At 37.7% G+C, this 27,959-nt stretch overlaps 1 protein-coding gene and 1 pseudogene across 1 annotated transcript in view; both read left to right on the top strand.

The window, feature by feature from the left end:
- The window catches only part of LOC143873395 (uncharacterized), a 56,569-nt gene extending 36,936 nt beyond the window's left edge, over nucleotides 1–19,633 (top strand). The window contains exons 8-18 of the mRNA XM_077376809.1: nucleotides 633–743; nucleotides 9,071–9,147; nucleotides 10,546–10,612; nucleotides 12,461–12,526; nucleotides 15,411–15,518; nucleotides 15,690–15,820; nucleotides 16,185–16,251; nucleotides 16,385–16,452; nucleotides 16,547–16,631; nucleotides 18,840–18,910; nucleotides 19,027–19,633. Of these exons, the coding sequence (XP_077232924.1) occupies nucleotides 633–743; nucleotides 9,071–9,147; nucleotides 10,546–10,612; nucleotides 12,461–12,526; nucleotides 15,411–15,518; nucleotides 15,690–15,820; nucleotides 16,185–16,251; nucleotides 16,385–16,452; nucleotides 16,547–16,631; nucleotides 18,840–18,910; nucleotides 19,027–19,396 (1,221 nt within the window). The 3' untranslated portion in view covers nucleotides 19,397–19,633. The remainder of the gene's footprint in view (nucleotides 1–632; nucleotides 744–9,070; nucleotides 9,148–10,545; nucleotides 10,613–12,460; nucleotides 12,527–15,410; nucleotides 15,519–15,689; nucleotides 15,821–16,184; nucleotides 16,252–16,384; nucleotides 16,453–16,546; nucleotides 16,632–18,839; nucleotides 18,911–19,026) is intronic.
- Nucleotides 19,634–23,016: 3,383 nt separating this feature from the next.
- LOC143885074 (putative membrane-associated kinase regulator 4 pseudogene) lies at nucleotides 23,017–24,714 on the top strand (annotated as a pseudogene).
- The last annotated feature ends 3,245 nt before the right edge of the window (nucleotides 24,715–27,959 follow it).

Here is a 27,959-nt window from a genome sequence, read left to right as displayed (position 1 = left end):
ATTGAAGATGTTAAGGACAAATAAGCAATTGTCTTTCCCTCACATATTGAGACCAACACCACTTTGCCAGCACTAATAATAGATTAATGTGGAGAATGAAAGATAAGAAAAACGAAAAGAGAAAAATATAATTTATCCACATCATCTTGTTCAGTCCAAGACCTATTTTTGTCATGTTATTGTTTTTCAGGATTCCTTCCCAAATTCCTAGTGTATAGTTTGTTAGATGACATCCCTCCTTTTTTTGCAAGACAATAGTTTGATTCTCCTTGACCCACCAAAGCATTAAATCTTTCCAAATTCAATCCACTTCTTATACTCAAAGCTATTCTGTCTCTCTTCTTTTTCGGTTGGGATGCCATTGTGGTGATATGTAGTGTAAGGAACATATCTGGGCAGCATGGTCTTCATCTTCATCTTTCCTTTTTTCGTCCTTCTAAAATCCCTCTTTCGGGCGCTGAAGCCTTCTTAAGATTTTCTTTTCTTTTTCTGTGTAGAATCAAAAGGAGAGCGGGGGAGGGGCGGGGGGTCATTTCCTTTGTGTATATATTATATGTATACTTATGTGACCATCAATCTTATGTTTAACACTAAATTGTTTATGCATTTTAAATCTATGTTTTAATGTCTAGGCTCTAAAAGCCGCACTTGCAGAAGTTCGGCTTTGTTCCAGAATGGAAGCACTCTTACTAAAGAAAAAATCCCTTAACAGTGGAGACTCACAAGAGATTCATTCTCAAAAGGTATGCTTTACTCTCTTTCTTCTCTATGGATGGGGTTTGAGGACATGCTAAGTATTTTCTTCACATTCTTTTGCTGTTACTGTCTTCTATGCCATATTGAAATCCCAATTTTAAGTGTTGGGGTGGCTTGGGGGTTCATGAGTTCATCTATATCTTATCTGTGTCATATTAATGTCATCTACAAACCATACCTGTTTCAGACCTAGACAACATGCATTGTCTTTAGATTGGGTGCCATCGTGCCTGAGGAGATGCATGGGTCTTGTTATTTAAGTGCAAATTGATTCTCTTTAGTCTATTGTTCGATTATAAAAAGTTATTTAATAATAACAACTTCCCTGGTGATCATTATACTGCTCTCATTTTGACCCTTGTATTACAAGTGGAGGATTTTTCCCTGGTGTAAAAAAAAAACCCAAAAAACACCACAAAACCAATAGATCAAGATTTATCTAAATCTGGTCTTCCCGATTTGACCAGATCTGGTCATCCTTTCCTTGACTTCCGCATATATCCCACAGGTGTGACCGTGTGAGTAGTCCCAATTCCGATTAGCAGGGAAAAAGAAACTAAAAAAGGGAAGAATTTCTAAAGGGATTTACAGCTGACCTTGACTTGAGCTTTTATACCATATAAAGTTTGGTGAAACCATGAATTGTATAAGTCAGAAGAAGACAATTATGTGAAATGGCTTGGGCTAACCATGTCACCAGATTTGATTAATATTGTACTAGAGTCACCCCTAAATATATACAACTGTAGAGTTGTAAAAGAAGAAACATATAATATAATTATATAACAGTAATATAATGTATCCTCCTGGATTTTAGGGGTGGGTTCTCCATTTGTCAGTTATATGTGTTTTCCTCTTCTAACCCTCACTTGTTCACGCTTGTTATGCCTCATATAATCCCTTCAATTAATTGTAATTTAATCTAATTTGGGTTGCTTGATGAAATTTTTGATCGGATTGGTTCATCGTCCATTGCATTTCTGCATGTGAGGCGATCTGCGAACTCGGTGGCGGATAGTTTGGCTAGGGGGAGGGTGTATCTAAAGCATCCTTAGCTCTTTTTGATTCCCTCCCCCCTTGATTTGTTGTTAATGTTTGGAATAATTGTTTCCTTTTCTCTTATTCTGTAAGCTGACCGTCTCGGTCTTTTCTTTTTAAATAAAGTTTTGGCTACTATTCAAAAAAAAAGAGGGAAAAATACACTTAGACCCCCTGTGGTTTCTGACACATTCAACTTAACCCCTAATGTTTAAAAAGTTACAAGTAGACCCCCTGTGGTTTCAATTTGTGTAAGGTAGACCCCCTCAGTTGATGGTTCGTCCACAGATTGAAGGGTTAGGATGATCCGATGGAGCTGATTTTTTAGGCACACCCTATCTATGTCAGCCCATCAAATGAACGCTTTGGATCATCCAAACAATGTGGGCCCACTGTGTTTTTGGTAGTGTTTGGATTTGGATATGGGCCCACATTGTTTGGATGATCCAAAGCTTTCATTTGATGGGCCCTGACATAGATAGGGTGTGCCCAAAAAATCAGCTCCATCGGATCATCCTAACCCTTCAATCTGTGGACTAACCGTCAACTAAGGGGGCCTACCTTATACAAATTGAAACCACAGGGGTTCTACTTGTAACTTTTTAAACATTAGGGGTTAAGTTGAATGTGTCAGAAACCACAGGGGGTCTAAGTGTATTTTTCCCCAAAAAAAAAAACATTAGGCAACGCCCTTTCCTCAACACAGTTATCTTGTAGGGCTAAAACTTACAGCTTAAATCCTTGCAGTGGATCTTCTTTTCAAAATTGTATGGAGATTCAAATATTACTCTCATGGAAAACATTTCCATTTTTGATGGATTTATGGACCCATTAGTTAAATGTCTTCATTGAGTGTCTCCTTGTCGGAATGGGATATAGAAGAAATGGGAGACCTCCAAATGGATCCATTTTTTTGTAGTGGAGATGGATAATGTATTTGGCTCTATTGTCAATACCTTTGTTAAGATTGCTAGGCTTTTCATACCATGTGGAAAAATTAAATGCTTTTTAAATGTATCTCGTGTGAGGCTTTATGGCATTGTAAAAGGGTAGTAAGGCATGTAGTAATATCAAATTCTCTTAATTATTTTCATATAATGTGGGATTTCTTTTACCTTAAGCAATGGTCCCTATTCTTGTCTCTTCTTGTTTGAATGAAATATGGAATGATTGGGTGACCTTAATGCTAAAATTACCAAAGGGGATTCATTTTTGTAGGTTGCTGAATCCATGGTCAACACTTTTCTCTCTGCTCTCTTTTGGCCCAAGTATAAAGTTTATCTTTCCAAATTACAAATGTTACTCGACCTAAGCACCCATGCACTCAACGTGTCAGTGGCTCCTTACAGAAAGATTACCAAGTACCAATTTTTCAGCTGTCCTTTTTCTTGTCCCTTCATTACTAATCTCCTATAGAAGTGAAGTTATAATCATGTATTTAGGTTTCCAGGCAAAGTCTTAGATTATGGGTGATACTGTTTATCTGCCGGACCATGGGTGTATTAATTTCTTACCAGTTACCTAATCAGACAGGGAGATGATATTTCCGCCCCCTATTCCCCCCTCTCGCTCGTTTGACTTACTTTACATGTTAAATTTCGGCCGAAATTACCGAAATTTGGTAAATAATAAAATATTGCTCTCTTTTTTTACCGGATTTCAGCCGAAATTTCGGGAGGTTTTCGGTTTCGGTCAAGGCCGATTTCAGGATTTCACCCGAAATTTCGGTTTCGGCCAAGGCTGAAATTTAAACCCAAACCGAAATTTAAATCCATGCCTACAAGCAATATATGCAAAAGTCTACTGGTCAATTGTCTCTCTCTCTCTCTCTGTCTCTCTCTCTCTCTCTCTCTCTCTCTCTCTATTAAGATATCTATCATGCACTAGATCTGGTTATTTGAGCTCATACACTAGGAAAGCAATTCAGAGGCATCATTTATGATTGAGGATGTTCTTAAGAAATGTTTCGTTGTTGCTGAGGAAATCATAGATGATTGTTCAGGCTCTTTGGCTGAAAGTCAGATTGTCTCTGTGCATGCATGCTTGTAGCGTGGATGTGGGTGGGGGTTTGTTGGGTCATGCAAAAGCCTTACTTCTTTCCGCCCAAGAAAAGAACGCTAAGCATCCCAAATCACCGTGCCCAATGCAAGTGTTGTTGATTTACCATGTGAGAGCTTTGATGACTTGCCAAAGCTCCTATGTAGCGTGGAATGAAATCCATATGAGAAGAATGGTAGAGTTCTTATTTAGAAAGAAAAGGGGCTGTAAATGACGGCAGAATTCTTCATTTGTAGAAGTTGACCAATGAAACACCAGAATGACCATAAGTGGTTGTTGAGGTGAAACTTCTAGCAAAGATTGGTGAGGTCATTAGATGGATTCTTTGCGACTCCGACAACTAGAAGATGGGTAGGATGAAATTTCCAGTGAGAAAAAAAGCAAATGAGAAAGGTGAATTCAGCCTAGAACATTGGTAATTCTAGAATATATATATATATATATATATATATATATATATATATATATATATATACATCTATTTACCAGGAATTAAATTCAATGGATGGATCCTGTTATTGGTTCTCATCTTATGTTTAAGGTCTTGCTGATGATAGGATATAGGAATAGTAGAGCAGTAGAAAGAAGAGGGAAGCTTGAGCAGGAAGGATTGGGGTGTTTTGGTGATGTTGATAAGTGTTTAAAATCAACAAAATGACAAAAGGGCTGGTTGGAGTAGTATCACCATCCAACCTCTCTGTTCTCCTTAGCGACGACATTTGCATTGCTGACGATGATATCTAAGCGTCACATCGCAGTATCAGCATCCACGAATTCAACACCTGGTCTCTTAAAACTTTTCTCCTCGACATCGATATCGTCTGATCCCGTTCGTATGACGACGATATTTAAGCGTCACACCGCAGTATCAGCATCCACGAATTCAACACCTGGTCTCATAAAACTTTTCTCCTCGACATCGATATCGTTTGATCCCGTTCGTAACAACTTAAGAAACATGGGAAAAAATCGATCTCTTTCAAAAATGAAAAACAGGGGAAACGATTGATCACCAAGACATATTTTGAAAATTTGCTTTGAGACAGTGAGAGGAGAGCGGTGGTGTTCTAGTGGTGAGAAGATGAAGAGATAGGTGGTGAGAAGATGCACGTTGATTAAGGAGAGAGGGGACTGTATGTGGTGAGATGAATAGACGGATAAAGAAAGCTTTAACCCAAAAGAGCCACCGAGGAAAGAGAAAGTGAGGAGTCTACCGTCTCAACCGATAAAGGGGCAAATTTATCATTCCCCAATCCGAAATTTTATTTTCAAATTATAAAAGCAGATGCAAGTTAGAAGAATGGCTTTAGGAACGATGTTTCTTCCCACCCCGGTTTTATAAAACTGAACTTTGATGGTTGCAACCTAAGTTTAAAATTCGTTTTGTTTCAGTTCATCCGGAATGGACAAAAAATGTCATTCCATAACGGAATGACCATATATTCCATTTCGTTCTGGATTTCGGTCCATTCTGGACGAAATTCTGAATTTAAGATGAAATGGGCAAAGTGCCCAATTTCGTCTAAAATCTGTCATTGTAGTTGTTTTTCTTCTTGTCTCTTCTTGCTTTTCTTCTCTTCTTCTTTCCTCTTCTTAGTATTTACATGTAAACTCTTTTAATTACTTAAGATTTTCATGTAAATATGGGAATACCCCATTTGAATTCATTTGGATTCATTAAAAATAGTTTCAAGACCCAATTCTAAGAGGATAAAATGTCAATTTTCCAGTTATAGTACAAAATTTGAAAAAATCATGCCGGGTCAAAATCTTAGCTTCCAAACGATGGGGTATTTTTCCAATTTTAAAAATTCATAAATTCTATCATGTCAAAATATTATTAAATCCGGAAAGTCCGGTAAAAAAAATCTCATAATTTGGTCTATAAATATTTTATCTTGTCAGGCATTGGTCAACACAGGCATTTCAACTGATATTGATTTTCCTTTAAGTAAATGTTGGATATTTTACATATTTGGTTCATTTAATTGTTTATTATATTTTTAACAATTTCTGATTTTTTTTGGACTCTTTATATTTTTAACTATTAAAAAAAAAATTCGGTCGTCGTAGTGGAACGAAAAGTTTTGAACAAAATGACCGAAATACCCCGAAACATTATGTCCTAGTCGCCAAAACGAAACGATGAACGAAACGAAATTTACAACTTAGGTTGCAACAAAGGAAGCTAGATGGGAACTAAAGGGATGTCGTGTTTCGAGTGTGTTGTTATTTTTTTTTCAGTGGTTAGTCACTGTATGTTTCCTTGTGGATTTGAGGGTTTCCACCACAACTATGCTCTGCCATTTTTTCCTAGCTTTCGTTCATTTGGGGATCGTGGTGCTTGCATCATTGATCTAAGGGTGTGCCTTGAGCCCTTGACCTTAACTAGATGCATTGGAGATGTAGATTTTCATGAGAAGCTACCATTGAACGTATTTAGAACCTTTTCTACAATGAGGAAATATCACTTTCTAACAATTCCTATAGTTGATCATCGACTCGTCTGAGTTGACATGGTTTTGATCCTGCAGAGTCAATAAAAAACTCATTCGATTTGCCTAAGCCGACTCAGTTTTACATGGGACGAGTTCTTGTCCAGATACAGGTGGAGACTCTTAGCACTGGGAAATATGGTAACCCACAGATGGCATACTGTCAAAACATTTCAGTGCCAAGTAGAAATGTTATTGTTGATTCTGTAAGCTTTCGTTCATTTGGAGATCGTGGTGCTTGCATCATTGATCTAAGGGTGTGCTTTGAGCCCTTGACCTTAACTAGATGCATTGGAGATGTAGATTTTCATGAGAAGCTACCATTGAAGGTATTTAGAACCTTCTCTACAATGAGGAAATATCACCTTCTAACAATTCCTATAAGCTGTTCATCGAGTCATCTGAGTTGACATGGTTTTGATCCTACAGAGTCAATAAAAAACTCATTCGACTGGCCTAAGTCATCATGTCAATCATTGGTTCACACATGCGGACTTGGTTTTACGTGGGACGAGTTCTTGTCCAGATACAAGTATATTAGCACTGGGAAATATGGTAACCCACAGATGGCATACTGTCAAAACATTTCAGTGCCAAGTAGAAATGTTATTGTTGATTCTGTAAGCTTCACTGTTTTTTCTTGAAGAATTGTATGCAGTTATGCACCAGCTTCATGCTTGATTTTTAGGTTAGGAGAACATGGTTTTTTCAGATTTTTATTTGTAAATTTTGGATGGGGTTAGCGTGGCTGGTCATGTAGCCTCTATGGTTTAACATTGCATTGGTAACTACTATAACTGCAGAGTAGTTTGAGCCACATTCAGTTAGCTGCACATGTCTTACTGCTCTTAATTTCATATTGTTAGAGTATAGAAGATTAAGGGAAATGATTTTAGCACTCCAATCTTATGATACGTGGCGAAAGTGTGTTGTTGTTTTGTTTTCAATTGGCCTTGTCAGAGCTCTTTTGGAACTGTAAATAATCTTTTTTTTTTTAAAGTGACTATTTTATTCATACCATGAAATATACATGGGGACCAGTAGTCCCACTAGAAATTACATTGTATGATAATCCAGGAGCCTATGTTTGGAACCCAAAGCAAAAACATAAAAGATTGTATACAAACTCCAACATCTGACAAAACTCCAACATCTGAACTTTCTTGCTTATCAAGTTTTCCTGCAACCTTCAACTATGCGTTCCAAAAACGTCCAGTCAGCAAAAAGAAACAAACTCAGATCTCTTTAGAAGTAACCACCAATTTGATTGACCCTGCTTTCTTTTAGCTACATATTGTATTACAAGAAACCGTTTGAAGAAAAGACCCAGGATTCTCAGGGAATTCGATACCAATCCTATAGGTATGGTTTAAAATTCTGATGACAACAAAGGAGCCTGAGACAATCCTTTGGGAAGCAAGGACTTTGACCGAGACAAAGCTTATACAGTGTTGATGATTACCTTCCAACTTAGTTTCAAGAACTCTGCCAAGCAAACCGCCTATAGCCTCCACCGTTGATATTGCCCAAGCATGTGACGAGATACCGTAAAGATTGACCCACATAGGTTCTTCCCCTTGAACGAATTCCTTTTTCCATAGTGAAAGCGAATTCAGATAGGGTGCTAAAGATTCAAAACTAGAAGAAAAAACCTTGAGAGCTTGCCTTTCAAAGTCGAACATAAGCAGAACTTTGTCTTCCGACAAAATACATGGGCATTGCAACGATGGAATGTTCCAAGAAGTTTTTGCCCAGAGCCAAAGGTCTTCTAAAGCTCCGATAGGGTTCTTCCTTTTCCCAATCAAACAAGACTTTAGGGATTCCATCCGAACCTCCACTTCCTTACCAGTGATGCACAATCTCGGGGATCCTCCAATCTGGTGAGTAATAGTGCTCGTATCGGGCCATGGGTCATCGTCCAACTGGGTTAAAACCAGGCTGGCTGAGGGGCGGGATAAGGGGCGAGGAACCCACTTGGAAGGGGTTCTACTTCGGCGACACCAATGACAATTCTTTCGCCACTCGAAATTAAGGTACCGGCAAGGGGTACAATGCCAGTTCCCCTTTTCATTCTTTCGATGACGAGCTCCCCCTTTCCCTAACGCAGCCAGATGCATCCCAAGGCGATTGCAAATTCTACAGATCTTCCGCCAACTGCAATTATGATACTGACAATGCTGGCATTGCCAATCTTCATACCCAAAACCCATTCTTCCCCTCGTCATCCGTAAATAATCTTTTGACTCCCGTTTAAAAACAAAACGACATGCTACTTTCGCTACCTATCAAAATATTGGATTGCTAAAATCATTTACCAAGATTAAATAACGATTTCTCCAACAGCTTAAGGTTTTGGAGTAATTGGTTGTTTAACATGGTATCAGAGCAAAGGTCATGGTTTCAAAACTCCTTGATATTAAAAATCCACATGTAATGACCAACCCAAAAGAGGGGCCACATGTGCCGCGAGTAGACCAACCCTAAAAAGAGGGGTCACACGTGAAGAAAGAAAGAGGGTGGGGGGGATGTGGGGGTGGTTGTTAAAGTATGAAAAGATTAAATAACGGCTTCGCCTACAGCTTAAGCTTTTGGAGTCCTGGGTTGTTTAACACATATCAAGACAGAAAATGACCTTGTAATAGAGTACAATTAGCAGAAATCTTAACTCACATGCTTTCTTGGTTATGTTTGTTGCTGATATGATATATTTAATTATTGTGCAGGTTGATAAGTTGAAGATCTTGGCAGAATCTCTGGCTAGTTCCACCGTGAAGGCAGAAAAAAGAATTTCAGATCACAGGTCTTATAGAGCATTCCCGATAGCTTATTATTCTACACTTTTCTTGTCTTTTAAGGTTTCCATTTATTGCTTTAAAAAAAAAACTCACCAGATCATTGACTCACTTGATTTGATCTGATTTTAGCCGTACTGAGCCTATCGAAGTCTTGTTCGACTTGGACAATTTAATCAAAGAACTTATTGGTTCAATCACTGACTCTCACATATCAAGTTATCAACCCAGTTTTGCCCATATATGAGTTTCTAAATATTAGTTTCTTCTGTTGTGATGGTATTATGGGCAGAAGATCAGTCCTCTGTCCATCTCATTGGGCGAGTATTGGGACTTTCATGACATGATATGTCACACCTCCCTTGTTTTGTCATTGGTTCCATTGTTTGCTCTGATAGGAAGGATGGAAGTCATTTTGGACCTCTCTCTGTTGGCTGAAGCGGGGCTGTAGTATTATTGTGTTCTCAAGGATCTGATGCATAACTAGGAATGACCTATAAGTTATCTCAAATCATATAAATATTGATGACCTTACTATTAACATATTTCTCCTTCCAAGTTATCTTAAATTTGTCCCAAACAACTTCAGTCTTGAATTTGTTAAGTGTGGATGCAAGCATATGAGGTTGTGTGAGCTAGCTTTGCATAATATTCTCTGTCATTTGTTTAATTCTTTATGCCCGTCTGTGGCATATGAAACCAAATGCAAGTAAATGAGTGAAAGTACTGTTAACTCCTGTTGGAAAGCAGGTTTATTCTCAGGATTCCATTCTTTATCTTCTATCTTCATCCTTTTCTTTTGTCTTTTGAAAATGAGATTCTAAAGGGACTGGAAATAGCCCAGCCTAATACGATATTTTTCTATTTTTTCTTAATTTATATATTTTTAAATAATCTTATTTTATCATTTTTTCCTATATAAACCCGAAAAAATGAAAATATTAATATATCCTTAGATTTTACCTTGCTAAGAAATTCCCGAGAACGATATTTGTGACATAGATATGTACTAGAAGAATGGCTATTGAAGAGACTCATTCAACTAGTAAGACAACTGTTTGTACATATTGGTTTGTGCAATGCTTATCAATAAGATAGAGGAAGGTCATTGCAGCCTAATCCACATTTTGTTTTTTGTATAAAATTTTGTTTGTTGCTTACATGAGTGTTGGATTGTATTGATTCTCATATTTTATTGATTTTTGTAAGCAATGTTGAATCTTAAATGATAGGAAAGTATGTGCTGATGACTTGACTTTGCCACTTTAGAGAAATTGTACCTTGCCTTCTGACTTGTTCAACTTCTCTAATATTTAACTTCCGCCTTAAAATTTTTACTTCTTTCTTCTAATTTTTGGACTTACAATATAAGACTTTTCTAATGCTTCCCTTCATATTTTAAGCAGGCATCAAAAAGAAGAGGCACTTAACTTCCGTGTGGCCAAAGCCAATGAAGTTGGTGAGATTGAGAAGGTATGCTGCTTCGAGCTGTTAACAAAGCCATGATTTTTTGTCTAGTTAACTATCTCTTGAATTGTTTAGAACAGCCGTAAGCATAACACAGAGAAGAAAGAACTTGTGGGAGTAGATCCATTCCCATGTCCATTTTTTCAGTATTTAACAATAGAATAAATTACAACTGAAAAAGGCCCCTACCATAAGGTTATGATAGTGAATAATTAACAATCCAGTAGTTAAACTGCCTTTCGTCTGTACTCCTCCGAGGGTAATTGTAGATACAAGTACTTTGTGACTCTCACCTTGATCAAGTCTGTCACCATTCTTGAGCCAGCCCTCATGAGAGCAGGACTACCTGCTATTGGGACGCACCCCCCAAACCTCAAACAGTTGGCTTCAGTGGGCAAATTGGAACCTTTCCCAGCCAAACGAGCATCCTCCCAAATAGGTGCACCTGACTGCCTGTCGGGTCCTGCTTGCTCGGTTCCTCAAAACTTAGGTCAGCTCCTGGTCTCATGCCTGAGTAGCCTACATCGATTTGGGAGTAGGGTTTGGCGCTTCTCAGACCAAGCACATATCAGGGTACGTGAATGCCCTTTTTTGGTCATCTCTCTGGCCCCACCCTTTACCTGGACCGGTATACCGGTCCTCCCTGTCTTGGGAACTAAAGTATACACCATCACCGCCTTGGGTAGTGTTAAGCTTCTTAACATCAGTTGTTAGTTTGCTCTGTCGAGTCCTGCTCGCTCGGTTCCCCTAAACTTAGGTCAGCTCCTTGTCTCACGCCTGAGTAGCCTCCATCCATTTGGGAGTAGGGTTTGGCGCTTCTCAGACCAAGCACATATGACGGTACGTGAATGCCCTTTTTTGGTCATCTCTCTGGCCCCACCCTTTACCTGGACCAGTATACCGGTCCTCCCTGTCTTGGGAACTAAAGTATACACCATCACCGCCTTGGGGTAGTGTTTTCAAAATAGCATGTAAATGTCTAAAGGGTATTTAAGCTTCTTAACATCAGTTGTTAGTTTACCTCTTATCTTCAGGCTTTTCACTTAATCACAGTTTTTTTTTTTTTTTTTTGAATGGGTTAATTGCAGTTTTATTATAGTTATAAATAAATAGGTATTTCATCCACCATGCTGATTAGCAAATTGAAATCCCTAAAATTCTTCTTGCATGTTTTCAGTTTTGCAGTGCTCTGATAACTAGTTGAAAAGAAAGGAGAGAAATATCGTTTTGGAGAAGAATCAATCTCACGCTCTTTTCTATTTTCAGTTTTTAACAACAAAATAATTTATGAATGAGAAAAAATCCTTGCTTGATAGGGTATCAATAATAAAGAATAGAATGACTGGTGTTTGTCTGTGTCTCTATCTGGGCTCCTATCTGCATGAGACAACTTGTTCATCTTATTGATACACCCTGAAGACATTGCTCTAGTCCCTTCTGTATTTGTATAAAAAATCATGATTTATAATAGGTCCTATTGTTTCATTTCTAAATCCATTTAGTACGGTACTGGGTAAGTATTTTTATTATCACAATTACCCTTTGCTTTATTAACTGACTTGATATTTGGATGTTCCAAGTGAGATGTAGTCTAAAGATGCTATTCTGTAATATTTATTCATTAGTGTGCAAGCTCCTCTCTCTTTTTCAGAATTCCTTTATTTTTTTGGGAATGACGATTAATTTAGAAAGAAAGGGAATTAAAAAATTACAGAAAGGTAACAATTTATTTCTGGTTCAGGATTTCTCTGTAATTCTGCTTCATTTATGTGTGTGAAGAGGCCACGATCTATTTGTTATTCTTGATCCAAAGCAAACTATACTTACGCCATTTTTGCTATGTCATTCTTACAGGAGTTGGCAGCTGAGATTGCAGTACTTGAGAAACAAAGAGATCAACTGGAGGCTGAATTGAAGAAGGTATTTCTACTCACTTTATATCTAGCAATAAAAACCTCCATGCCTCTGTTTGAAACTCCATCTTTAACCTGTGCATATAAATTTATATTTACCCTTTTATTTTCATCAGGTGTACTGTATAATTTTATTCTCAGCTGCTGTTTACTGTTACTGCCATAATAACTGGTATCCTTTAATTTTCGTTGTGGTGTTTGGTTACCGACTCATCGCGACTATACCTACTCAAAGAAACATCTGGGACCTCATTCAGTCACAATTATTGCACATCAGCCATAACTGTTGTTGTACTCTTATTTTGAGTGGTTATGGATCTGGTTGCTGACATGGCATTACAGTCTAATACTCGATAACCAACACTACCACACTTATGCCCCATCAGAAACACTTCACCAAATCTGCACATCAATGGCACCTACTTAAACCCAAGTGAGATTTGTGCTGGTTTAGGCATGAACTTGTATGGATGGGAGGTTGCATCACCTAAGCTCAATGTCTTTTCTAGGGCTGGCTTACTTATGCTTATAAAGATCTACATGTTTTCAATGCAAAATGGTGGGATAACCTTATAAAAGTTCCCACATCAATTTCTCTCACAACACATTTCTATTGTATATATTACTCTCAAACTGATAAATTACATAACCACAAATATTTCTTATATACTATGCAAGATTCGGGCATCTTTTTCCACTATAAGATACAATAATGAATAATTGTTAACATGGTATAGGATGCCATAAAGTTGGTTCAAAGGCATAAAGTTGCTGGATAAAAATAGCCTTGATAATGTGGTGGTTGTAGACTTGTAGGAGATTCCTTGAATGTGATTCGTTGGCTCAAAGGCCTTCATCCTTATCCTTGGAGATTTGCCAGATTCTTTGATGAGATTCAAGATTGGGTGGGGTCCGAATGTATTGTCTTTAAACGTGTGCGTCGTTCCGCTAATGGGGTGGCCGATGGGCTCACTAGGGAAGGGATGGAGAAGGAAGATTTGAAGCTTTTTGATTTTTTGCCGCCTTGATTTTCTCCTTTTTGTTTTTATCGCTGTTGTTTCGCCTCTATTCTTTCTCTGTAATTGACCATCTCAGTCCTTTTTTAATGAAATCAGCTGCCATTCAAAAAAAAGAGAGAGTATAGGATTCCATATGACACAATATGTTAGTCTAAAATGGCTTTCCATAGTTGATGACATGGTTGCACTACATTTATGCCACATGCTGCCTTTGGACAAGGCAGCATGTCTACTTGAAGCTGCTATTTTTCCACAATAAATTTTTAAAATGAAATGACATTACATATCCCTTAATTTTCATCTTATTTGTGTCTAGAAAGTGCCATGGGTATTTATTGGTTCTATTGAAAAATCAAATTTTATTCAAAAGAGAATGAGTATGATGGGGAGCAAAATGGTTGAAATAACAGAACAAATTACAATTTAACAAATTACAATTTAGGAAGATGAATCCAAAATTTACTATAACTTATCAACCACATTGGTGTGGTGGAAGAGCATCATTTCCAACCATTGACCTGCATCCAGTCCCATCAAATCATCGAAGGAGAAGTGTCCATAAGAAGCATAATCCTGTTAAACCATTATAATGTGTTGCCTTGCTTATGTGATGTTTTCAAAGTGTGTATTTGTGCTTATTCTAGCATATCTTTAGTTTTATCTTAAATTTCCATCATTTGCATATGTTTCCATATGCTTTTGTGATTTTACAGTATTTACGGTGAAATATCCAACCAAAAATGACATGTTTCCATTTCCATGGCAATCGACACGCATACTGAAACCGACATTTTTTTTTTTCTTTTCTATATAATGGAAGCAACTTCATGATTGAGCTATATCTTTGGGGGGAGAAGTTTACTCATGAGGGTAGGAAGCTGCGTCCCTCTGTTCCCCGTTTTCCATTTGTCCTAGTTCTACTCTAGAGCTTTGAAAGAATGACTCCTTGGGAAAGCACCTCTGTTTCTCACTTGTGAGCATGGATATATCTATGACAAAAGTTAGGCAAATACATTGAGCCAGCAATGAGAGACCAAGGATCAGTAAGCTGACTTGTTCACCGGAATTCTTGGGCGTGATCACATTTTAGCAAGACGGGCATGATTTTCACTTTTCAGACACACCAGTTTGAGAGGGAGATTTATAGAATGCAAAAGGGCAGCCTTGTTAGCTGTTATGTTCTTAGTGTTTATAATTAGCTGTGTTAGTTAAGGAAAACAATTCATTTTACATTAGATTGTGACTGAGGAGTAATAAAGGATTATCTTGGCTCAATTGGAACTGGTTTTCCCCATTATTTTCTTCTCTTCTCTTCCTCCACACCAATAAACTAAACCGCCCTTGCTTTGAAAAACATAAAAGTCCTGACTGTCTATACAGTATAACTACGGACATTTCCCAGTTGTAGAGGAATGGCAAAATCACCTTCAATACACAATAAAGGTACATATCCTTCATTTTATTTCCAAAAAATCAGTATTCACATAATGTTAAGTGACGTTTAAACAAAGTTTCTTGATGTGCTAGTTCTAGGCTTCTAGCATGGTTTTTAATTTTATGACTTTGAATGTGTGTCTTCAAGTTTGGTTATGTTTTATCTCTGGAAAGATGAATGCTTCACATTTCTTTGCTAAAAAGTTGATCCAAGTGCTGAGTTTCGAATTTATTCCATATGGGATAGTGGATGTTAAGTCTGTATCTCAATCTGAAGACACTTGATGAAGTTCCCATTTCCCTATGCCTTTTAACTGATAAAAAACAATTAGACATTGTCCTTGCATCTAACAATTTTCCATGATGGAAACTAAAGGCTCTGCACTTATATCGTTTAAGGTTATTCTATAATCTTTATGACCGGATCATCCATTGTAGGTCAATGTCTCCTTGACAGCTGCTCTGGCACGCCTTCACAATACCAGGGAGGAGAGAGAACAATTTGATGAAGCAAGCAATCAAATTGTTACCCACTTGAAAGCAAAGGTCTGAATATTGCTCACTGTAGTTTCATTGTTCATAACTAATTACGATATCTGCAAAAAAAAAAAAACACTAATTACGATATCTTAAGATGATTTTACAGCTTAGGGTGTTGCTTTCATCTTTCAAATGTCTGAAACCTGCCTCTCCTTTTTATATCTATTTAAATTATAGGAAGACGAGCTTTCAAGGTCTGTGGCTTCATGTAATGTAGAGGCAGATGTTGTCCATACTTGGATCAATTTCTTGGAAGATACATGGGTTCTCCAATCATCATATACAGAGCATAAGGAGAAACAGATCAAGTATGTATGTCTGTTTTCTTTTTAGGCATATTATGGCTTGCAATCAAGATTTGAAATTTCGGTTTCGGTGGAAATTTTGGCGTAAATCTTGAACTTTAAATTTCGGTATAAATTTCGGTTTCGGTCCCGGCTGAAATCCAAAATTTCGGTGGAAATTTTGGTATTTTGGCCGAAATTTAAAACCATGCTTGATGGCCGAAACTTGATGAATATGTTGCTTCTAATTCCTAAATGGAGATACCTCTCCCTTGATTTATCTCCTGGTTCTAAATTTTGCTTTCTCATGCCAGTGAGTTTTGTATCACCAATTATAGTTGCCTTAGTCCTTTGTAGTTATTAATTGTTTTTTCTGTCTATGTTCAAGTGAGGAATTGGAGAAATATGGAAATTATTTTGCCAAGTTAGTCATTCATCACCTTTCTGCATACAAGGTATTGCTTATTACAATGGTTCATTTGAAATGATCAAAGGCATATGTTTTAGCACAGAAGAATGTGATCTATAATGGCCTCACTATACAATGAATGCAACTCTTATATTGGTGTATTTTGAATTTGTTATTAGGAAGAGTTGGGGCCTTCTCTCAATAATATCAAGAAACTTGTGGATAACTTAAAGAACTTTAGTGAAAGGTAATGAAATTAGGTGGGAGTGTAATCTTTATTATGAAGTAATGCTAATAACTTAGAGATTGACTCTAATTTGTTTCTTCGTGTCATGTACCAGGTCAGAAATGGATTCCAGTATGCAAAGTGAAATTCCAAACCAACAAAAAAATCTTGAAGAGGAATATCTGGAATGCGAAGCAAAGGTATATATTCACTTGCTTCATACCCACTTTTCTACCTTTTGATTTTCACATTGAGGTTTTGAATTTTGCAACAACCAGGTCGCCTGTTTTTAGGCATCGTGATAGTTTTTGTATGCAAAAGGACCCTTTGAAATTGCGTATATTGAAGATCCACACCCCTCCCCCTCCCCCTTCCATTTTCTCATTCCATGCACTAAAAAGCACATCTTCATGGAAGGTTCTCATGAAGAGAAATGATTATTTTTCCCAATGTTAGGCATAACATGTTTTAGCTTTTATGAGCAAAATATATCCAACAAGCATGCAACAAGCAAAAGTATAACCTTGTCACATGTAGTGCTTAGATGATTAATAAAAAAAAGAGACCCATATATGAACGTATTATGGTGCAAACCGATGAGAGTAGCTCCTCCCCAAACCTTTCCAACCATTCAAGTGGAAATGATCTTTAAAATGATAAATTTCTTCCTACCACTCTGTGCTATGATAGATACTTTCGGGGATAGATTGATATGGACATGCATATGCACACGAGTACATGCTTGAGGAACCTTCTAACTTATACCCAATGGCAATATTTGTGCCAAATCTATTTTTTTCAAAATAGCAAGTGTTCCAGATAATATTATTATTTCAGATATATAAATATATCGAGTGTATTACGATTTTTACAAAAAATGGAAGTGTAACACATATGGGGAATACGTGTGGCATGCGTGTATCAATTTGCTTATACTTACCAAACAGCTAATGAGAGCAATCAACTTAAAAGAGGAAAATAAATTTTGTTCTGGATGAAGATTGAAATTTGTATGCAGATTGAAATGCTCAGTAAGAATTGAATTAAGGAGGCAAAAGCCTACAAAAACACACCAAAAAGGCTATGATATCCCAAGATTACTATGCTGGAATTTCATGCTAAACAATCAATTATGTACAAGTAATACCAAGATTTGCTAGGGTGTCAGCTCCGGCATTTCCTTCTCGGTTATATGAGAGAAGAATGCTCCAAAGTTGAAATAAGATCCTTCATCACTCTAAATAGGCATCCGAATCTCCTTGGAGGAAAGGATTACTCCTTAACCATTGGATTGTATTGAGCGAGTCACATTCAATTGAAATTGAGATATTACTTTAATCCTACTCAACATTGCTTTAACCTTTGCTTTTGAGGCATCATCTTCACGATAACCTACATAAGCCAAGCCTTGGCATTAGAGTCAGTAAATATCCCCACAAGGCTCGTAGATCTGACATCAATCCATCCTTGTACAAAGATTTACTACTATCATCAAAATCAAACTTTACACACACAAACGACGCCCTTACTAATAGTAATCCAATCTTTGTTAATATTTTCCACAAACATGTGAGTCTGTTATTTCCTATGGACTTACACAACGAAGACCAAAACAATCTTATGGATGATAGGTTGAAAGAGTCACGAAGGACATTGAATAATCTAAACTAGTAGGTCCAGTAATAAGCAAGGTTTTAAATTTCGGTTTCGGTACCGATTTCGGACCCCACCGAAATCCGAAATTTCGGCCGAATTTTTGTAACATTTCTTTTTAAAAAAATAAATTATATTTTCTCGAAATTTCAGACTGAAATTCTCAACATTCCGAAATTTGGTAAATTCCGGATTTCGCCAAATTTCAGTTTCGGTCTCCACCGAAATTTAAAACCATGGTTATAAGTGACCCTAGGACGATGAATGAAGATGCGGTTAGGAGCCTCGCCTGTTATGCGCCAAGAAACAACAATCCTACAATCACTAATATCCCGTTTAGTAAGTTGGTTCCTAGTGAGGATTTTACCATGCAGAACACACCAAGAGAATGCAATCTCTGTAGGAGATGCCATCGATTTTCAAACATTAGGGAAAGAGAAGCTCTCCCGTTTCTATTGAGTTTTGAATATTGTTTTGAATCGTCTTAATTCATACTACTCTTTGAAAACTGTCGGTTTTATTTTTAAAAACAATCAAATGTTAAAGTTAGTAACTTTTTGAAGTGTGTTCTGCTATTTTCACTTCCCTAAATGATCATAAGGTCGAGAGCCGTTTATCCTTTTGAAGATATTTGAAATTTCTACTTGCCTAAATGATCATAAGGTCGGAGAGCCGTTTATCCTTTTGAAGATATTTGATATTTCTACTTGCTTTCAGATATCACATTCATGGCATGGCTTTTGTTTTCTTCTCAGATTGTCACTACCTTCAGCGTAGTGGACCACATGAAACAGCTGTTTTATGATCAATATGGAACTATTTCCAGGTTTATTTCTTTGGACATGCCATTATTCCCTTTCATTCAATGTTTGTTTTTGTTACTTTTGTATGCATGTATTTTGTTTTTCCTGGAAAAAAAACCAATGGTCCTTTCTGATGCAGGCAAGATGATCCCAAAGTCAAAGAACTATTTGATGCTATTGAACAAACAAAAAAGGAGTTTGAATCTATTGGAAGACCGACATTAGACATTGAGACTCCGTCTCCGAAAGGAGAGACACTATCCGAGGAGATATCAGAGAAGAGTTCATCCATTGCAACACAGATTGTCGAGACACCTCCACTGAAAAGAGAAGGGCCCACAAAACCAACTTCTTCCACAGTAGATCAATCCTTAGATACTGAAGCAGAATTGGCAAAGCTGGAGTCAGAATTTGGGAAGGTGAACCGAGATTACTCAACAGAGGAGATTGGAGGGTGGGAGTTTGATGAACTTGAGCAAGAATTGAGATCAGGTGAGTCTGGCAAATAACTAAATAGCCCTCCTGTGATTTTAATAACCCAGATAGCTTTTGTATACAGTATAAATATCCATTAAACTGAACTGCATTTAATGGAGAGTCATCTTTCAAATGTTGAATCAGACATGTATTCATCTATTGGATGTAAATCTCTTGAATTTACAATGTAATTATATCTATAATGGATACACACTTTTCCACTGTATTCTTTGATACACACCAACTGCATTTTTGATATTTTCTGTTCATTCCATTTCTGGTAGGTTGGTTTTGTGAAGTAGACTCCCAACTTGTGGGGATGCTGCTATATATTTGTCTATTTTGAATTTGGACCACCACATTCACAGTATTAACTTAAATATAAGGGATTTGGTGGGGACCATCGCAGAAGACATTTCGCAGATGGGCTGTTGCATGAGAGAGCAGCCACATGGGCTCAGATTTTGTCATATTCATTTAATTCATCTTAGGTGGCAGCTCTCTCATGCAACACACCTTATGCGATTGTCCCTAGCAAATAGGGGTGCAGCTTGGGTCGGGCTCAACTCGAACCCGACAGATTCAAGCCGATTTTGGCTAGTGTTGGGTTGGGAAAAGCCAACCCCCATTTAATTTTGGGTTCGGTTAGGGTTGAGGCCATGGCAACCCAACCCTGTCCTCCGTCCTCTTGATTTTCTTTGGGTTGTTGTGTTTTCCTGTTTGGCCCAAGGTGAACCCAGACCAACCCGACCCGATTTCGGGTTAGATGAGTTGGGTTAGTGTTGAGTGATCTAGAGGGGGGAGGCTCACGTTGGGTTGGGTTAGGGTTGAGGGAATGCTCTCTCAGTTTGGGTACCCTATCCAACCGGACTCGGGTTGCACCCCTACTAGCAAATCCCTTATATTTAATTACACGTAACTCAAAAACACAAATTCAAATATAGTTTACCACACCCACCACTAACTGTATTCCCTGCATTTTCGGATTCAAACTTGCGTTTTCTGAGAATCCAAATCTGTGGAGTAACAGCGTTTTGATGGTGAAACTTCAGGCACGCACAAAGGTCAGACATAACAGTGTTGCTTGCTGTGCTTCTGTGGCATATGACTATATATGTATTGTATCTTGTTTTCAAAGTGGGTAGGGCTGGGTTACTTGATGCTCAAAGGTACTGGGCTTTTCCTTTGGAATAGTTTCTCATTTTTAAGGGCAACATCATTATACAAGGCCTTCAATGCTTACATGATAAGAAACAATAGCAAGTGGGCTTAATTCCCCAAAACGATAACCCAAATTGACTTCCAAAAGAGCCATGAGTCTCATTTAAAAAAAAACTAAAAAGAAAAAGAAAAACAAGGGCCATGGGTCTGTTGAAAAAAAGGGTTGCAAGATTTACACCGAAGTTCGGTGTATAAATGATCTCTGCCCACAATCAGTGCATAGGACCATTATTCTGAATCAGCCATTGTATGGCCTATACACAAAACTGATCAGATGACCCCGTTCAGCTGTTAAAACAAAATTAGGTTCAATGTTCCCAGTCCACCGAACAGATGGTTGGGTTCATTCTCAGTCTATGGCCCGTCCAAAAGATGGTGTATTGATCCGATGGCTAGGATTGATGGGCATGTACTGGACATTGCTAGAGTCTTTTATGCAACACATTTTGGTGAAACACAAGACCATCTCTCTTCTCTTTCAATTTTATGATTCGTAAGCTGTGAGTGAATCTGCGACATTGAATGTCATGTCCCCAAAACCAATGGCTAAGATTTGACTAGTAAATTTTCATGCATATTTGAGTCTTACAATGTGTCTATGCAATTAGAATGGAAACCTGCACTCTAGTTTTACTCGGCAACTTGTGCTGATAAAAAAGGAAAAAATAGTGATATTACACCAAACACATGGTATGTGCACCCTTAAAAGAACCACATAGTCCCTTATTATAGTGAGATATTCTATGGTGGCAGCATGGAAATACATTTGCATGTCAACAGCCACAGAAAAAAGAAAAGCCCATAATAATAATTCCCAAACACAAAGCAAAGACAACTCCTCCAACAGTTTTCCTCTTTGGACAAGTCAAAGGAAGATGATAAGAGCACCCCAACAGAAGAAGTTAAAAGAAAAGCAAAGCCAGGAATTCAGTAAGAGTGAAAAGAAAATTTCATAGAATTGATGGAGACTCTTTTATTATTATTTTATTGTCTCTGGTAAATATAAATATTTTTATAGTTGCAGACATAAAGAAGACGAAAGGGACTTAGTATCTGAGGTGCTATTCTCCATAGATTTACATAATTTTTTTGTGGGTGCACAGAAAACCAGGTTTTGAGACATGGGCTCCCTTCAAATTCAAATTACTTGCAGAGGAGTTGTGGGTGTTGCAGAAAATATCTACATTTTCTTTTTCTTTTGGTATAGACTGAGTGAGTGAGAGTGAGAGAGAGAGAGAGAGAGAGAGAGAGAGAGAGACCCTTGTTAGTTGGTCCTATCCAATGTGTATAAAACTAAAGACAAATAAATGAAGAGAAGCTGAATGGGGTAAAATGCTTTAAATTGAGGGTGTCAATACCAAATTTCTGTGTGTGTATAGTATTAGAAAAAAAATATTCTCACCCTCTTTCTTACCATTTCCACCCCTTTTATTTGTCTTTAACTTAAAGTAACTTTATTTTCTGAAAACAAAAAGGTGGAGATAGAGTCATGTTTAGGAAAATATAAGCAAGAGGATATATGACATGCTGGGTGGAAATATCAATCCCCATAATGTTATTATATCAAGAAGAAAAATGAGGATAAATGGTACCTGATAAGAGCTGTGGGTGTATCCATTGAGGACTTTCACATAGATACACTGTCTTCGCTAACGAATTTTTTCTTGAATCTTATATGCAAAATCTGTTTTTTTACTGACATTATAAGTTGCAGAATGACAGACTTGTTGTGTAGCATAAAATCGGATATTAAAAGGGAATATTCTAGTTTATAGTGTATACACAATACTTTCAATGTATGCATATTGGTCAACAGTCAATGGTGATGACTGGAGCCCACCATTTGCTGTGGTGGTGGGACCCAGCAAAGTAGAGAGAACGTGTCTCCTTCTGGTGAATAGCTCATAAACTGAGTTTTGGGTCTGTACTCCATTCTTCCATTGTACAAAGCTTTCTTCTATAGGATGCTTAAGTAAGTAATAAGTTCACCACCTTTGGGTACTTTAACAAAAATTGACCAGAGAGTGTTTAGTATAAAATGATTAAATAACACCAACTCTTTGGATTAATTGGTTGTTTCGCATGCAGAATTTCGGTGTAAATTTCGTTGGAAGTTTCGCCAATTTTGGTGGAAATTTTGTAAAAAAAATGCTAAAAAATGTTTCGGTGAAATTTCGCTGAAATTTTGTAAAGAAACGACTTCATGTAAATTTCTTCCATTTTGTTTCATTTTGGCCGAAATTTAAAACCATGATGGGAGCTATTTCCCCAGGCATGACATGGGTAAAAGAGGGGCCTTCGTGAGGGGGAAGTGTTGGAGTGTAAAATGATTAAATAACAAACTCTAACAGCTTAAGCTTTTGGATTAGTTGGTTGTGTGTGTGTGAGAGAGAGAGAGACCCAAAAAAAAATCCCCAGAGAATGCAAAAAGAGTGGCCCATAAAAAAACTCCCCTACAATTGAATTTTCTTTTTGGAGGGATTTCAAAATTCTGACACTAAATATTAGTCTTTTATGATTTGGCTCCATCTCCACTTTAAAGGATGCTCTCCCCTTCTTCTCTTTCTTCAAGCCTTCCTCCAAAGCCCTCTTTCTAACACCATCTGTTCACATGAGATGGCAAGAAACATCCCTTCATATGACCCAACAGAGGAAGATTACATAGACATTGACATTAGCTCCACAACTTTCTTATGCTACTCAATCAACTCTCCCCCACATTCAACAGAGTTCGAGTTCGAATTCCAAATGTCTTCAAACCCACTTGAAAAATGTTCCACTCCCTCCCCTGCTGATGAACTCTTCTACAAAGGAAAGCTCCTTCCACTCCATCTTCCCCCACGTCTACAAATGGTTGAAAACCTCCTCCAAAACCCCAATATCACCCATGACACACTAACAGAGTCCTCTGTAGAAAATTTTGAACTTACAAATTTCACCACCATTACCACTACCCCATTTAAATCTTGCAACATCTCACCTTCTGATTCTTGCCAAATCAGCAGAGAGCTGAACCCAGATGAGTACTTCTACGAATGCCCAAGCAGGGATTCGAGCTTCATCGATAACCCGAAAAAGTCATGGTCTAAGAAGCTCAAATTGATGAAGCAATCCACATTGGGTCTAAAGCTTAAGGCATCTAGAGCTTATCTTAAGTCTCTTTTCAGTAAATCCAGTTCTTCAGACGAATCTGGCACAGACCGCGGAGGCGAATTTGGTGTTTCAAAAGCTAAGGAGTGCTTGAACAAGTACATGAATGTAGTGAAAAAGAACCCATTTGGTCAAATTCATAGGGAAAGATATCAAGTCATGAGTAGAATTGGCAAAGAGGAGAAGATAGAAGAGAGTGGATGTCATAGGAAGTCATTTTCGGGCACGATCAAACCTAAATCTTCACCATCTTTGATGATGGCAAACTCTTCTTGTTCTTCTTTTTTGAGTGCAAATTCAAATGAGTTTTATGGGTTACATTTGTTGAAGAGAAGCAACAGCGCGAGTTCGGAGTTGGAGAGTTCAATTCAGGGAGCCATTGCTCACTGTAAAGAGTCTCAATAGTTGTTTCCAACAAGAAAAAGTGTTAGTGAAGTTGGGTTTTGTTCATTGTCTGCTTCTAGAATTGCTGCTTGTGATAATCAAGAGAGGCCTGGAATGTGTAGGGGATGAAGATGAAGAGGACCCATTAGAAGAAACATAAAATTAAAGAGGAATGATACAAGCATTTGGTTGGATTAAGAGATTCATTTAGTCTATCTGATCTCTCTCTCTCTCTCTCTCTCTCTCTCTCTCTCTCTCTCAGCCACTACATTTTCTAGGAAAATGATACCTACACACCCTTGTTTTGATATTAGCATTTACAATTTCTAGTTGAATCTGTCTATTGTACAGTCATATGTAAGATTTGTCTAGTCAATTTGACTCTTGTATGTAGTGTTGGAAATGGTATCTTGTTTCCACCCAAGTAGAAGAGGGAGAATCTTGGACCACCTAGTTCCTTATTGTAGAGTGTCATTATCAAAATAAGGAGCACTAACGGTGTCAGTACCAATATAGACATATAAGAGTGAGAGAGAGTAGAGTGTTAAGTCCCAAGACTATGCAAGGAAAAAAACCCATCTTTTTCAAGTTTGTGAAGTGATTCAGGATTGATTTGAAATGGCGACGGATGGATAAACCTCAAAATTTGAGATTAATAAATCAAATTATATATAAGTAAAGCTGAATGTTGCACAACGTGGTGCTGCCATGCACCCCTCTATACACGCAATTTCTGTGTATAGCCCCTTTTAAGATAAATATAGTATACACGCAACCAATTAAATAAGGAATTCTACAACTTCCTTATTTCTCTTCATAGCAACCAATAAATCTAATTATATATAAGTAAAGCTGAATACCACGTGGCACCCGTACTATACACGCAACTTCTGTGTATAGCTCCCTTAAGATAAAGATAATATACGCGCATCCAAATAAATAAGGAATTCTACAACTTCCTTATTTCTCTCCATAGCAACCAATTAAATCTTTATTAGTTACGTTTTAAAGAGAAAACAACCCCTCTTTCTAGCGTCTACTTGGAAAGGATTTCTACAACTTCCTTATTTCTCTCCATAGGATTTCTACAACTTCCATAGGGCCCGTTTGGATGCCGAGAAGATTTTGATTTGGAATTCTCACATTTGCAGCCCTTTTTGCGTTGACATTTGGATCCCAATCAAATCCTTGAATTTCCAATTCAGCGACCGACAGTGAAAAAAATCAGATTTCCAAATAAGCTGTGGAAATAAGAAATTGGAAATCCACAGATGTGGCAGTTTCCTTCACCCTCTTGGCTCCTCAACCTCTCCCCCGCAGCAGGAAGTACCCCCTTCCCTCTCTGTCTCCCTCAACATGAGCTGGCAGATCTATTCATTTTGTACTGAAAACTTAATTCCAAATCCAAATACAAAATCTGAGGTATCCAAACGGGCCCTTATTTCTCTCCATAGCAACCAATTAAATCTCCTTTAATCTCTCTCCCTCTTTTTTAGTTAAGTTTTAAAGAGCAATTTTCGGAAGAAATTTCGGAAGATATAGTGTTTCGGGTATTGCCGATTTTGGTTTCCCAAAGTTGAAATTTAAAACCATGGCAGTAAACCTTCTTTTATTATAGCTTTTTTCTTTTAAATTTCTGATTTCCTATTACTTTCCCTAAAAATCAGGGGTTTTCCCCCCTTTTATGCCTTCAGTTTAACCTCTTTCAAATCTTTAATTTTTACTTTATAAGAATTATCATTATTTTTTCCATATTGGATCTTCTTAACAAATGCATTTTCTTTTCTTTAAAATAATTTTGAATCTTACCGTCTTTTTTCGCCCCGTGCATTGCACGGGTCTGCAACTAGTTTAAAGGTAAAAGGCAGTTTCACTCTATGGACAAGGAGAGTGAAAGACATCATAATTCAACATGGTCTTACCAAGATGTTGAAGAGGAGGAAGGGTGGCAAACTAGAAAAGATTGAGTTATTTTTAAGTCATAAAAAGATGTTATGTTTAAGTTACGAAGGAAAATTTTGTATTGTAATTATGAGAGAAGCTAGAGGCTTTATATGTTAAAAAGATTGGTCAACTAATTTGTATTGAGAATAATAGTCGTGTGAGCTGAGAATTTATATGATGTGTGCATATGAAGTCCATTATTGTTTAGAAAGTAAAGTAGGGCCCGCTTCTTACAATGATCCAAACCGTTCATTTGATGGGCCACAACATAAATAGGATATACTCCATAGGATTAGGGCTGGCAATTTCACCCGTGAAAATGGGATCCGCCTACGATGACTGGGCGGGGATGGGTATGGAGCTGGGCCCGGCCTGCCCCGTTTCAATATGCAATCCGTTGTCAGTATCATACTGTTTTAGTGTTTTTTTTGTAAAAGTAAACATTTCTTTTAGGCTAGTGATATTGGCACTACAAGATTTTGATAAGTGCACAAATAGAGCTTGCCTTTTTTCCTTCATGGGCATTAAAAAGTCTTTTCTTGGTGTCGTGCGGGGCGGGGAGGGGGATTCCCCGTCATCCCCGACACGGGGACGGGGAATTTCCCTTCCGGCAGGGACGGGGACGGGGACGGGGAATACAACATCCAGCCCCGCCCTGCCCTACATAGGATGATCCTAGCCCTCCAATATTTAGAGGTTTCTAATGTACAGTCCCCATTACAGGTCGGAGGGTTAAGATCATCCCAGGGAGAAGATTTACGGGGTACAACCGATTTACATTGTGGCTCATCAAATGAACGGTTTGGATCATCATAAGAAGTGGGTCTCATTGTACTTTTCAAATGATAATATGAGCTAAAGATGTAAGAGTAAGAGAATATTTTGAAACACATAAACGTTGTTGAATGGACTTGTGGATCGTTTAATAAAAAATTAGTCACTCTCTTTAAAATATTACAACATAACATACGATGAAGGCCGACACATGAAAACTTTAGCCTTGTTCTCTTTAAAATATTACAATATAACATATGATGAAGGCCCCACACATGAAAACTTTGCCCTTGTTGGTGTTGGGAGGTGGGATCCTCTCATGTTCGGTATGGTCCCACTGCATGCACTAACATAAGCACGACTGAACACTTACCATTTCGAGTACTTCAGAACAGGGGGGTCGTATTTCCACCCATAAATTTAGGCATTTCCACTGTTGAATACTACTTTTACCCTTTTTTCCACAGGATAAAATTGACTTGCGTGGGTGGAAATACTTTGGTGAGTCGGTTAACAAAAAGAAATTTTCTTTCGGGAAATGATACCTGCACTCCGTTCTTTATTAGGTGGATCCATTGACATCCCTACTCTGAATTAGTTGCTGAGAGGAACTTGGAAATTGCAAGAGCCTTTAAAATCTGATTAGGTAAGAAATAAGTCAAGGAGTGGAGTGGAGTGGAGTGGAATTATTGAAACAAAGGAGTGGGGTTTCAATTCCCTTTCTTTTTATGAAAAATCAATCGAGAAATTATATGGTGCCCGACCGTGAATTAGCATCAAGGTGGTACTTCAAAAGGAGAATTTATATGATGGGTGGCCGTGAAAACACGTGAAGTCTAAAAAAGTAGGTGCGGCTCACTCTTTTTGATGATCCAAACCGTTCATCTGTTTGGGCACAGCGTAAATAGGTTGTGCCTTAAAAATCATTTCCATAGGATGATCCTAACCCTCCGATCTGAACTGATCTGAAAATGGAGATTTCCAAAAATCATTTATGGAATCTTCTACATATCGGAGGGTTAGGATCATCGTATGGAAATGATTTTGGAGCATGAACGGTTTGGATCATAAAAAAAAAGTGGGCCGTACCTACTTTTTTTAGACTTCACGTGTTTTCACGGC

The sequence above is a fragment of the Tasmannia lanceolata genome, unplaced genomic scaffold, assembly GCF_043159265.1.
Source record: "Tasmannia lanceolata isolate RefF3 unplaced genomic scaffold, GAP_Taslan_0.1 ptg000002l, whole genome shotgun sequence".
NCBI classification, from domain to species: domain Eukaryota; kingdom Viridiplantae; phylum Streptophyta; class Magnoliopsida; order Canellales; family Winteraceae; genus Tasmannia; species Tasmannia lanceolata.
This window is presented reverse-complemented; position numbering and strand designations above follow the sequence as displayed.